This window comes from Capricornis sumatraensis, chromosome 3 (assembly GCF_032405125.1).
Source record: "Capricornis sumatraensis isolate serow.1 chromosome 3, serow.2, whole genome shotgun sequence".
Lineage (NCBI taxonomy): Eukaryota > Metazoa > Chordata > Mammalia > Artiodactyla > Bovidae > Capricornis > Capricornis sumatraensis.
Window position 1 is genome coordinate 88,537,898 of NC_091071.1, and position 12,432 is coordinate 88,550,329.

At 44.8% G+C, this 12,432-nt stretch overlaps 1 protein-coding gene across 2 annotated transcripts in view; it reads left to right on the forward strand.

Moving 5' to 3' along the window:
* The first annotated feature begins 1,048 nt into the window (after positions 1-1,048).
* CACNB4 (calcium voltage-gated channel auxiliary subunit beta 4) overlaps positions 1,049-12,432 on the forward strand; it is a 270,917-nt gene continuing 259,533 nt past the window's right edge. Inside the window, exons 1-2 of one of the 2 annotated variants that reach the window (XM_068966818.1) lie at positions 1,049-1,108; positions 1,600-1,683. In XM_068966818.1, the coding sequence (XP_068822919.1) occupies positions 1,049-1,108; positions 1,600-1,683 (144 nt within the window). Of the gene's footprint in view, positions 1,109-1,363; positions 1,373-1,599; positions 1,684-12,432 lie in introns of those variants that run through there. The other variant, XM_068966819.1, reaches the window with a different exon arrangement.

Consider the following 12,432-nt stretch of genomic DNA (forward strand, 5'->3'; position numbering starts at 1 on the left):
TTTTATTCATGGATTTCTCTTGCAGTAACTATTTACAATTAAACAGGGTCTCTTTATTTTTGAATTCGCATGTTTCTCTTCCTGCTTGTTACTTCAAGTCCTCCTCCCCACAATTCGCTTTTATTTGTTCTCCAGTTAATCTCTAGTATGTTTTTGCAGGAGGAAATTTAGGGTTGCAACAACGCCAAAGATGTATGATTTCAAAGATGAGTTTTCTCCCTTGAAGACAGATATCCGCCTAGAAAGGGAAGGCACGTGGCCAACTCTTGCCTTTCAGCACGTCTATGTGACCTTCAAAACTCCTTAGGACACGCCGGTTTGCTGCGGGCTGCACCCCGGTCAGACTCAGGTTGGCAGAATCTCCCGGGGCTGCCGGGTGTGCACGGCTTGCGGTTTTGAAGCTAGAGTTCACAGAACAATACAAAGACTCGGACAAAAAGCCAAACCACAGAACCCCATGCCTTACCACAATGGGCTGATGGGTGAGGTCGCGAAGAAAGGTTCTGCTCTTGCCCTTTTAAAATTCCAGTGCAGCAAACACACACCCGCGTGCGCGCACACACACACACACACGCATACACGCCGAATTGGCTTTTCCCACTCCCTGCCACTCTGCACCAGTGTCCTTCCCCGAGTCCTGATTCATGAACCGTGCCACCTTTGTCTCATTTTAAACTGTGCAGACTATTTTCATCCTCCCACACCCCCCTCCTAGGTTCCCCCTCTCCCTTCCTCCACTGGAAAGCTCTGATGTAAGGCGCTCGCTAGGTGGGAGAGCACTTCTCCATCGCCTCGGGTCGGCGAGATCCCGAGAAGCCCCCCTCCGCGGGACCTCCACCGGCGGGGGTCGCTGCCCGGAGGTCCGCTGCGGGCGCGGGGGTGAGCGCCTCGAACCCTTTAAGGTGTCTCCGCGCTCGCAGGAGCCGGCGAGGGTCCCGAAGCAGGTGGGGAAGTCCTGCCGCCCTCCCCCGCCTCCAGCTTGCAAGCGTCCGGGGGGCCCAGCCGTCCTCCGCCCGCCGCGCACGGGCGGGCCATGCGGCTGTGAACCATGTCCTCCTCCTATGCCAAGAACGGGAGCGCCGACCGGCCGCACTCCCCAACCTCGCAGGTACCGCCCCCTCCTCCCCTTCCTCGCCCCGCCTTCGCGCCCGGCGAGCGGGGCCCGGGTCCTGGGAGTCAGCGGCCCCGCTCCCCCACCCCTGCGCGCCGTCCCTCTCTCCTCCCGCCCTCTTCTTTCTCCTCCTCCTCCTCCTCCTGCTCCTTCTCACCTCGTCCGGTCTCTGCGCTCCCGCTCCGGAGTCCGCAGCCTTCCCCAGCCCATGCCGCCGGGGACTCGGACCCCGCACCCTGAGAGTCTTTGTTAATGGATGTGGTGGGTGCTCGCGGGCGGCTCTTCCCGGGCATCTTTTCAGTCGTCGAGGCTTGAGTGGGTGGGTGGGGTGGAGGCTGTATGTGGGGACCGTGGAGGAGACGTGGGTGCGGACTCTGGGGAGCCCCCGGGGAGCAGGTCCCGAGGCGGACTCTAGCCTGGGGTGGTCGCCCGGCTCCCCACTGCCGCGCCCTCATGCGCTTCTCTCCGACCCCGTGTGTCGAGTGCAGGTGGCCCGAGGCACCACGACCCGGAGGAGCAGGTTGAAAAGATCCGATGGCAGCACCACTTCGACCAGCTTCATCCTCAGACAGGTAGGAGGCGGGCGCGGGGGGCGGTGGGGGTGGTGTTTCGGAGCTGAGCGCAGCCCCCTCGTGCGGGCGCGGCGGGCGGGGTCCCCGCGCGCCCCTTCCCTCCCTCGGCGTGCCCTGCGGCTGGTCCTTCTCCCTCCGTCCCGGCTCCCAAATCTTAGGGTCCCGGGAAGTTGGTACGTGTGGACGCGAGCCAGCTGGGACCTAGTTGAATTTAAGAGTGGAAGTATTTCTTTTTGCACCTTCGATGCGCGAGGAAACCTTTTTAAGGCGTGTGACTTGACCAGGGCCCCGGGCGCCGGACAACTGCTTAGATTCGGCTGTTAGAAGCTCTTCTGTTTTGCCCTATTTTGAATACTCTCCTTTGTCATCTCCGAGCTCTGGTCCAAAGGAAAGACACTTTGAGCAGAAAGTTTGGTCTCGCTTTGGGACCTATTCTTTGGTTCGCTCGGTTAGGGAAAGACTGCCGGATCTGTTTAAATCCAAGTAAGCGAAGACCTACACTCAGTTTCTGGGGTCTGGGTGCTGCCACACTTAATGTTTGTTTTCTTAGTGATTGTTCTCTTCTGCGTGGTTCTAGTGCGCGTTGAGTGTGATAAAGATCACTGGTTCCACCGAATGCTGAAGTGCCTTTTACCTTGACACAGGAAATTGGTTCTTAATTTCGTACTGCTTATGGGCTACAGAGAAACCACTCCTTCATAGCTACTGGGTGCTAGAGAGATCATGCGAAAAGGAATCACCTTGATTTCTCTTTGGAAGAGAAGCTATCGAGGTGTGTGAGTTCAGGGTACCCTGGGAGGACCGTGGTCTTCGCACCAAGGCTCCGCTGTGGGCTGCTGGAACGACCTTGGGAAGTTCTTTTCCCTCTAGGTAACTCAGATCATCGTGTACTGTGTTTTTAACCTATGATGGCAGCTGCATTATGTTTCTTTAGTGATTATCCTCAATTTAAACAGACTACCCCTGAGGAATGGGCATTAGACTCAAAATTGGACTCAGACCTCTCCTAAAAAGTCCATAAAGCGTATTTACATAGTATTTATTACACAGGCATTCATTTTCTTCAGGGACAGAAATTACTGCAACTACTCTTGCATTCAGTGAGTACTAAGTGTGTGCATTATTAAAATAAGTATATTTTGGATTCTGAATTCAAAAAGTGTATTCTATCCTTTTTGCAGTGTTTAGATTATTTACATATTTAATAAAGCAAACATTCTTCTTTTACAAAAATTGACTTATGTGACTGAGATCTTGTTTATGTTTATTTTATAGATGCCTATTTTTGGTAGTGTTTTATTACTATAGATTCTTAGAAATACTAATTATACACCAGTATATTCCATGAGGCATTTGACTGACACTTTTGAGTTTATCTATACCATCACTTCAGTAATGTTTTATTCTTCCAAGCACAATCAATATTCTTTGTAATATATTAATCTTATTCTTTCCTCAAGTTAAATAATAAGTGAGATAAGGCATGTATAAGTTCTTGTTAAATGTTCTGGTGTGTGTTGGCTTAAAAATGTAAAAAGTATTCATGCTGAATAATTTTGGGAGTAATTTAAACTGTCACAGATTTGGGAACAAATATATTTCATAAGTCTTTCTGAAACTAGGCTAGGATATGTTGGTTTACTAAGATGATCTAATTTAAATTTGGACATTTTGTTGTAATGATATTATTAACATATACACAATCTTACTAACTTTTCTGCACAGAAATAATACATAATTGTTATGAGGACTTACAGCTCAGTGAGCATCCTGTATCTGATCTTCTTTAAATGTCATAATATAGACTTCTGTAATGATGATGATAAAACAACTGAGGAATTTTATTTGACAAGAGACGAAAAATGATTCCAAATGGAACTTTAACACTGTATTTTGAAATTAAATTTAACAGTTTTCACCCAAATGCCAAAAAAAAAAAAAATTTGTTTAAAAAAAGACCAGCAGCTGTTTAATGTTACTGGAGACTTATTATTTGTAGAATGACCAGTGATTTACTGTTTTTGAATTCTTGATGTATTTCACAATCTGTGTGATGCCTTTGCACAAGAAGATAGTGAAGATATCAGTAAAAACAGTGCTGCTCATTTCTCTAACATATAATCTACAAAGATATGGGGGTAAAGCTTTCACTTATTTTTTTAAAAAATGTATTGAATCAGAGAGGAACATCTGGGCTGGTGGTGAAGAATAGAGGACAGTTGGCAAACTCATCAAATAGAACAGTGTTTATTGTTTGAGCTGGTAAAAAAATCTCAATGTTCATGTGTATATGTGCACAGATGTATGTATGTGCACACGCAAACACATGCACACATGTGAGCTGGCCTGAAAATGAACAGACTAAGACAGCCTGTTTCTCCCCCTGAGGACTGCTCACAAAACCCTTCAGGCATCTCTGACCTTGTTTGCTGATCTGCTAGATTGCTGCCCTCCACAGTTTAGGAGGGATGGAGGTTTTGGAATGAATCCAGGGAGCAACTAAATGATTTCTTTGAGGAAAGGTGAGAAGCTTAAGTATTTCCTCACTGAAAAAAGAGAGAACTAGGGGTGACCCGGTAGTGATCCTCAAAGGGTACAGGAAGACTGTCCTTTGGAAATGTGGTGGGCTGTTCTGTCTTCATGGAGGCTGAACTCAACAATTGGCTACAATTAGAAAGGAAGGATACTTTATAGCAAGACTTTCCAAAGAATGTTGATATCCTTGAGATGGCTTTCCAAGAAAGGCTGTAGAATTTTCTCTTAGGAGATCACTTTTGACAGGCCATTTATGAATGGATTGTTTATTCATGCTTTAAATTTTTAGGAAGCCCTCACTAAACATTCGATATGCACCTTTCCCTGCACTAGATACTATGGAATAGGAATGAAAAGATGAATGAGACACAGCCCCTCTACCTAAAGGATTTTCTGATATAGTTACAGAGACATAGATGCATACAATTAATATGGTGAGATGGAGCAAGGAATTAGGGTGTCTGCAGAATGCCCATGTGTGTGAGTATATGAGACACCATGGGTGTCACAGCACATGCAGGTTGTGTGGCAGAGTGCTCCAGATTACCCTCACTGGGGTTACTCCCAGTGTTTTCCTTCTCTGGGGTTCAAAGGGAAATCTGATCAGAGTGGCTTGTTGACTTCTCCTTAAGACTGCCCTTATGAGAACTGCAGAGGCATGTAAGACCTGGATCCTACCAGGTTCCAGCCTCATCCTAGGCCACGATCTTAGTTCTGGAAACAGATCTTGAACATACCACTCTCCCTCGTGCCACAGGCCCTATGCACATGTGAAGTTCTCTGTGTGGAGGCTCTCCCCTCTGCCTAGCTGATTTTTTAATCTTCCTTGAAACCTAACTTTAGTTTTCACTTCTTTTTCTAATCTCCTTAATAAGGGCAGTTCCTTAACCAAGTACCCAGAGTGCCCTGTGCTAGTTCTCAATAGTACCATGGCTGTTTGTTTAACTATTTAACATGTCATTACATGTTTTATTAATGTCTGTTTCCCCATCCAGATAACAGGTTCCACTGGGGCAGGGCCATGTCTGCATTTGGTCTCCATTTTCTCCTCAGCATTTAGCATAGTAGGTGTTCAATAAATATTTGAAAGAAGCACTGGTTATAGACACATTTCTCTGATTTGAAAGAATGAAGGGGTAGATGGAATGATGGAAGACTGTCTTAATATATTTTAGGCATGAGATTCTGCTCCAGTATTAAACTCCTCTTTATTTAATGGGGGAGAAATTGCCTCCTAACTGCTATCCCAAATTTAGTAACTTAAAAGAAAACATTAAAAAAAATTTTTTTCTGTGTACTAAGCAGACACACTTCTTCTTTGTGTGATGTTATCTGGGTACTGAGAAGGCTGAATGGTCTGAAGTATCCTTACATGTGTGGTTGGTGGTTGGTGCTGGCTGCTGGCTGAGAACTCGAGTGGAGTTTTTGGCAGAGGTTCACTTTCCGTCCACTGGAACCTGTCAGCGTGGTTGCTTAAGTTTCTTCACAACATGATATCTGGGTTCCAAGCAGGAGCATCCCAAGAAGTAAAGGCTGAAGCTGTAGACTTCATGGTGGTAGTTTAGACACTCAGTTGAGTCCAACTCTTACAACCGCATGGACTGTAGCCCGCCAGGCTCCTCTGTCCATAGGATTCTCCAGGCAAGAATACTGGAGTGGGTTGCCATTTCCTTCTCAAGAGGATTTTCCCAACCCAGGGATCAAACCCAGGTTTCCTGCATTGCAGGTAGATTCTTTACTGACTTAGTTAGGAGGGAAGCCCATGTAGCTATGTAAATGTAGACTTAGTGGTAGCTATGTAGCCCTGTAGCCATAGTTCCCGGAGAAGGCGATGGCACCCCACTCCAGTACTCTTGCCTGGAAAATCCCATGGATGGATGAGCCTGGTGGGTTACAGCCCATGGGGTCGCTAAGAGTCGGACACGACTGAGCGACTTCACTTTCACTTTTCACTTTCATGCATTGAAGAAGGAAATGACAACCCACTCCAGTGTTCCTGCCTGGAGAATCCCAGGGGCGGGGGAGCCTGGTGGGCTGCCGTCTATGGGGTTGCACAGAGTTGGACATGACTGAAGTGACTTAGCAGCAGCAGCAGCAGCAGCATGAAGTCTACATGGCTACATAGCTACATAGCTACTATGGCTGCTGCTGCTGCTAAGTCACTTCAGTCATGTCCAAGTCGCTCAGTCGTGTCCGACTCTTAGCGATCCCATGGACTGTAGCCCACCAGGCTCCTCCGCCCATGGGATTTTCCAGGCAAGAGTACTGGAGTGGGGTGCCATTGCCTTCTCCAGTAGACTTCATAGTTGATATCAAAAGCTATGTGACTTCACTTCTGTTACAATTGCTAAGTAAAAACAAATCAAAGCGACAGCCAGTTTCAAATGGAAGGAAGATAAACCCTCTTTTGATGGGGTGCAGCAAGGTCACCTTACAAAGGAGCAGATAGAATGGAAGATATTGTTGCAGCCATCTTTGGGACAATCTACTTTCAAGCAAAGTTCCTTCTGTGTTTTTTTTAGGTATGCTAATCAGATGATCATTACAATGATTCAGTGAACCCACATTATATTTAGAGGTCTAAAACACATTCAGATACTAAGTTGATACTATAATAAAGCAAGTTGGCAAAAATATTCTTTGGGTTCTAATTTGAGCACCGGTTATAGACACATTTCTCTGATGAAATGCAAATTCATCAACAGAAGGTATATGCTTTGTGCATAGCTCTAAGAATAATCATATGCTTGAAGTCATGCATATGTGCAAAATTTATCCATAAGCTTAGAATCCCAGAATTTTAGAATAGGAAGAGATTGTGGAGGGAAAGTACTTTGATTCCCCATTTTCAGATGAATGAAATACAGACCAGAGGAGATAAGGCCTTACCAAGGTCACACCAATAGATAGTAGCAGAACTGAGACAGGACACCCCAGCTCAGATTCTGTAGTTTCCCCACCACAGTACACTTCATCCCTGAATAATCAAGCCAGGCGCACAGACACACGTGGATATGGACACATGAAAAAACTTACTCCTCTTAGATCCTAGAAATATTCCTAGTTTATATGGTTACTATGAAGAGCAAAGCAAACCCTGGAGGTTCTGGAGACTCTAGTTTTTCCCGGTTTTATCGTGGGATGGAATTTTTGTTTTCATGGTTTATGGTTCACGGAGTTTTGTTAGTTTCTTTACTTACTAACGTTCTAGTCATTTTAGTAGCCAGTCTAACCAGAAAACAAAACAAAACTCAAAGGACTTGAAAGTTAGAGACAGGATTGAACAGGTGAGGCAAGAGCTTAGAAGCTAAACTTAGAGGTTAGCAACATCCGGAAGCCACTGTCACCTCCAGGCTAGAAGGACAAGGGGAGGACGTTGCTCTGGAACCCAGGGGCCAGAGTCACCTGGTGGATGCTGGAACTGCTGGGGTACTGTTCACACGAGCAAGAGACATGGAGGGGATACAGCCAGAGAAGCCATCTGAGGCGGAGAAAGTGTGGAGAAACACTCTGGCTTCTTCATTTTTTCTGCTCCCCACTCCGCCCCTGCCCAGTGTGTCACTGGCTAGGCTGGACACCAGCTAACACAAGAGACTGGGAAACTGCCTGCAGGCCGTGGCCCCCCTGAGACAGAAAGCAGAGCAGAAAAAGGAGAGGATGACTCGGAGCAAAACAGGCCAGGACTGGCGCAACCATTACTATATTTTAACCGCATGGAAGATACTAGTGAATCATTTTCACCAGCCAAATCAGAAGTTCTTCCTCGCGCTGGAAGTAGACTGTCCTTGCTGAACGGTATAATCCAGTGACAGGGAACTTTGAGGGAAAGTTTATACCTCTTTCCTTTGTGAATTTTATCTGGAATGCACCTTCTGAAATTGAGACCTGATAGAGCAAAGAAGAACTCTGCCTCTGGTGGCAAATAGTGTTTCATTCTGGCTCTTGGGCTTGAATAAATGGAACTGAATTTATGAAGCTTCTGATTGAGAAATCTAATTACTAGAGAGCTAACCAGTTAAGCTTGCTTTTCTCCAGTTAAGTTTGCTTTTCTCTGAGTTTCTGTTCTTGACACAGTGAGTTCCCTAAATCTCATTTTTGTAGAATAAAGAACTATTTACCCTTCAGTTTATGTTGATAAGATTTTATTGAAGCTTACATAAATTCCGATTCACATTTTAATCCTTCTAGAAAATTATAGGATGCTGCATGGAAACTTACACTGAAAATGACCTTGGCTTCACTGTGACTCTCTCCCTGTAATTATTCCACATGCTGTCTTAGACAGTGTCGTCCCTGGGAATCAAGGGGCAGAGACAGTTCCTTCATCAAGGGAAGAGGCAAGGGCAGCATGGAAAAGAATGTAGTTTTGTTTAACCATGTTATAGAGCTGGTTGCAAAAATCAGTCTCTTGGCCCCTGATGAGTCTGCCAACTCAGTGGGCTCAGCTGGGCCCAGCACATACGAGTTCTGACCCATCTTTCCTGATTTAGGCTGTGACCTTGTCCAAGGTCATCATTGTCCTTCAAGTTTGGCCCTTTCTTGGTCTCCTTTCTGTGGCTTGGACTCAGAAGGAAGCATAAGCCTGAACCAGGGTGACTGGGCTTGTACCTCACTCAGATTCACTGAACCTCAGGAAATGGCCACAGACTTGTGGGAACCGGACAGGCAGCCCCATCCCATGCTCGGTCACGGCAGAGTGCTTCCTAAAACAGCACCACCCTCACTGCCTGCTCGCCCTTCTCAGCAGGAGTGTGTGTGTGTGAGAGAGAATCTTCTGAGTCCCTGTCTGTGTAGGCAGAGCCTCTGGACGTCGTTTACTCCCTTTGAGCCCAGGTATGGCGCTAGTATTTCTTTAGCGAGCAGTGCAGAGCATTTCCTTACCGTCCCCAATCACACATCACATGTTCTCTAGATAACACCTCTGCAGATTTGAACCCATCATGTTGATAAGACGAGCTAGGCTGTCCTCCCCCAAGCACCCCCATAAAGCCTCATCCTCAAGTAAGAGGTGGGTATGGTCCTGCGTTCACACAGTTTCGTGCCCTCTTTCTTCCTGAGCCAGGAAAACGCAGAAGAAGCACTCTTCGTTCTTGAAGAGTCGAAGTTATGAACTTGACTACAGACTACGCATCAGGAATTCTACATAGATTTAACTATGTGAACTCAGGCAGGAAGAGGGGGAGGGCTAGAACTAGAAGCCTGAATTCATGAAGAGGCTAAATTGTAGATTCAATTTTAAGGGAATGGTTTTACTGCTTTCAAGTAACAGTAATGACAAGCTGTGTGCTTCCGCAGCCTGCATTCAGAAAGCGAGAAGGCTGATGAATTACCAACACCTGGCATGAATATAGACGGTGCTTTGAAATTCCTTGAAGATGGTTTTCATTTCAACTAGAACAACATGTGCCTCTGTAAACTTTCCTACTTTCTTTACTCTGTCCTTATGACACCCATAAACAGAGCAGAGGTAATTACTTGAATCAGTAGGGATGGTGTAAAGCGTGTTGCTTTATGTACTGAAAGTGTTAGGTGGGGCTGTAAAAATGAGGGACACTCACTAAATCTTTCTGATCATTTCCCTGTAATCACTTGGAAGACAAAGTGTGCCTATTTTATTTCTCATTTTGTGTTCTTTTTTGTTGGTGGAGGTATCTTGCTCTGGGGCTGCAATTTAAATTGCTGGAGCAGTTTTGAGATGAAATATTTTGTAAACAAACTTGAAAAGAATCTGCATTTTTTTTTTTCTAGGTTGTCAGAATTACTAGAAAGGGTAAGCTTTTGTACTCTTCACTGTGTCTGAATATTATGATATTCTTTTTTAACTCCTAGGGAAAATCTTTTTGCAATTTCTTCTTTAATGCAGGAAGGACCGGCAGTAATGGAAATGCATAATAACTCATGTAGATGAGTTTATTATCCTGTCCCACTTCATTCTCCAGTGGCCCAGTGCTAGGATAACTCAAAGGCTGATTATAAAACCCTCACTGTTAAGGTTGGAGTGCTTTGTGGTCATGGCTTAATTATTTGGCCTCTTTGCGTGCGTGTGTGTGTTTGTGTGTGTGTGTGTGTGTGTGTGTAGAACAGAAAGAAGGAAGTAATCTTTCAGGATTCAAAGGCTATATTCTGTTATCACCATAATCTAATTTTAGAACATTTTCATCACCCTGGAATCAAATCTTGCACCCATTAGGTCATTCTCCAACATCCTTCCTACCCCCAGTCCCAGCTCTTTGTGGTGGTGTTGAGTTGATAAGTCATGTCTGACTCTTTAGTGACCCCATGGACTGTAACCCGCCAGGCTTCTCTGTCCATGGGGATTCTCCAGGCAAGCATACTGGAGTGGGTTGCCGTTTCCTCCTCCAGGGGATCTTGCTGACCCAGGGATCAAGCCCAGGTCTCCTGCACTGGCAAGCAGATTGTTTACCACTGAGCCCCCAGGGAAGCCCACCTCCAGCCCTGGGCAGTCACTAGTCTGCTCTCCGTGTCTATAGATCTGTCTGTTTTGAACATTTCATTCCAGGTTACATTCATGTAACTGGAATATGTGATCTTTTGGGACTGGTTTTGGATTATTCCATTAACATATTCTCAACACCAGCCTGAAGGTTTTCCAGTCATAGCTGCTGGTCTAAGTGTGCAAACATTTGCTTGCCTGTGGAAAGGGACTTGCCTTTTCTTAATCCTAGATCCAGACAGCATTTTAAGTTGTGGTGGTAAATGGGGTGGATGATTTGGTTCATTTTAGAGCTGCAGTGTCAGGTTATAAAGCTGAATTTGTGGGACAGGGGTAAAACTGTTTGACCTGCATGAACATCATATCCCTGACCTTGGCCTTCTTGTCATCAGGATTAAACAAAACTGAGTAACTCCCATCTATAGAAGGGATTTATGTAATAGAATGAGATCGACAGGACTAAAGGAAAGTGTCTGAGCAATGTAAGTGGGCATTGCCGTCATTTTCAATGATTTTTAGTAATAGAAATGCCTTATATCTTATAATTCAAAATACTTCTTTTATTTTATCTACCTGTTCATAATAACTCAGCTCTCGTAAATTATATTTCTTCCGTGAGAGACGCAATTAATGAGAAAGCAGAGTGCTTGAGTCCCAAGCTAAGTACAATATTTATGGGAATTATTGGGTGTATAAAACTGTACTTTCTGTGTGGCAGGTGCTGCTCAATTATATTTGAGCACTTCCCTGGGGGACAAAAGTCAATTATCAACACAGTCGTGTGGGAGAGAAATAGGTCAGCTGCAAACATTCTCTGCTAATTTCAGAGAGCTTGAGGGGTGATTTCGATTGGGGGATTTTTTTTTTTTTATCTTTTGGTCTCAGTATTGTAAGAAGACCTTCTGGTTAGGGAAGACTCAGTTTTTCATTTGGGTGTCTTATGCAGTTACTTTACTATGAATACTTCTTTTGATCATGTAAAATGAAGATTAAATAAAATATCTTTTAGAAAATTGTCAAATTTACATTGTAGGAGTAATGTGTACCATGGATATTATTATTATTACTGTTTTTTGTGCATTAGTAGAAATGCTCAGGGTTTAAACTCACCTGATAAAAATGCAAATTTCATATTTCCAAGTATTTTGTTTAGTATTTCTACATAGAAAGAATAAAAACGGTTAATTGTAAAAAAAAGACATTGGTGTTTTTTTAAAAAATTATGTTTATATTTTTATTGTGGAAAAATACACATAACTTTACCATTGTAACCACTTTTAAAGGCATAATTCAGTGACGTTAAGTCCATTCACTAGAGCTGTTTTTTAAATGAATGTGGCAGGTTATTTTAAAAGTGCAGACCAGGTAAAACTTAATATAACCTACTTTGAAATACACTAAAAATGTCCACCATTGTCCAGGCCTCCAAATACAACTGTGGCCTTATTTGAAGCAGCAGCAGCAGCAGCAGAAGCAGCAGGAAACGTGCCCTAGAGCGCATCACCGTGCAGTGGGGACCCCAGCTGAGCAGAACCAGGGGGCGCAGATCCAGGCAGGGTGTGGGAAGGTGGGTGGGAATAGACTGGGGCTCTGGCCCAGGGCACCTGTTTTCTCCTTCTTCCGCTGTCTGAGATCCGATCAGTTTCTAGATAATTTGGGTTAACGAGCAGTCTATTTTAAAACTGTGAGCCTTCCCAGGAGTCTTCAGGGGTTGTCATCACTCGTCCCGTGATCGTGATCATGGTTTGGCTTACTGCCTG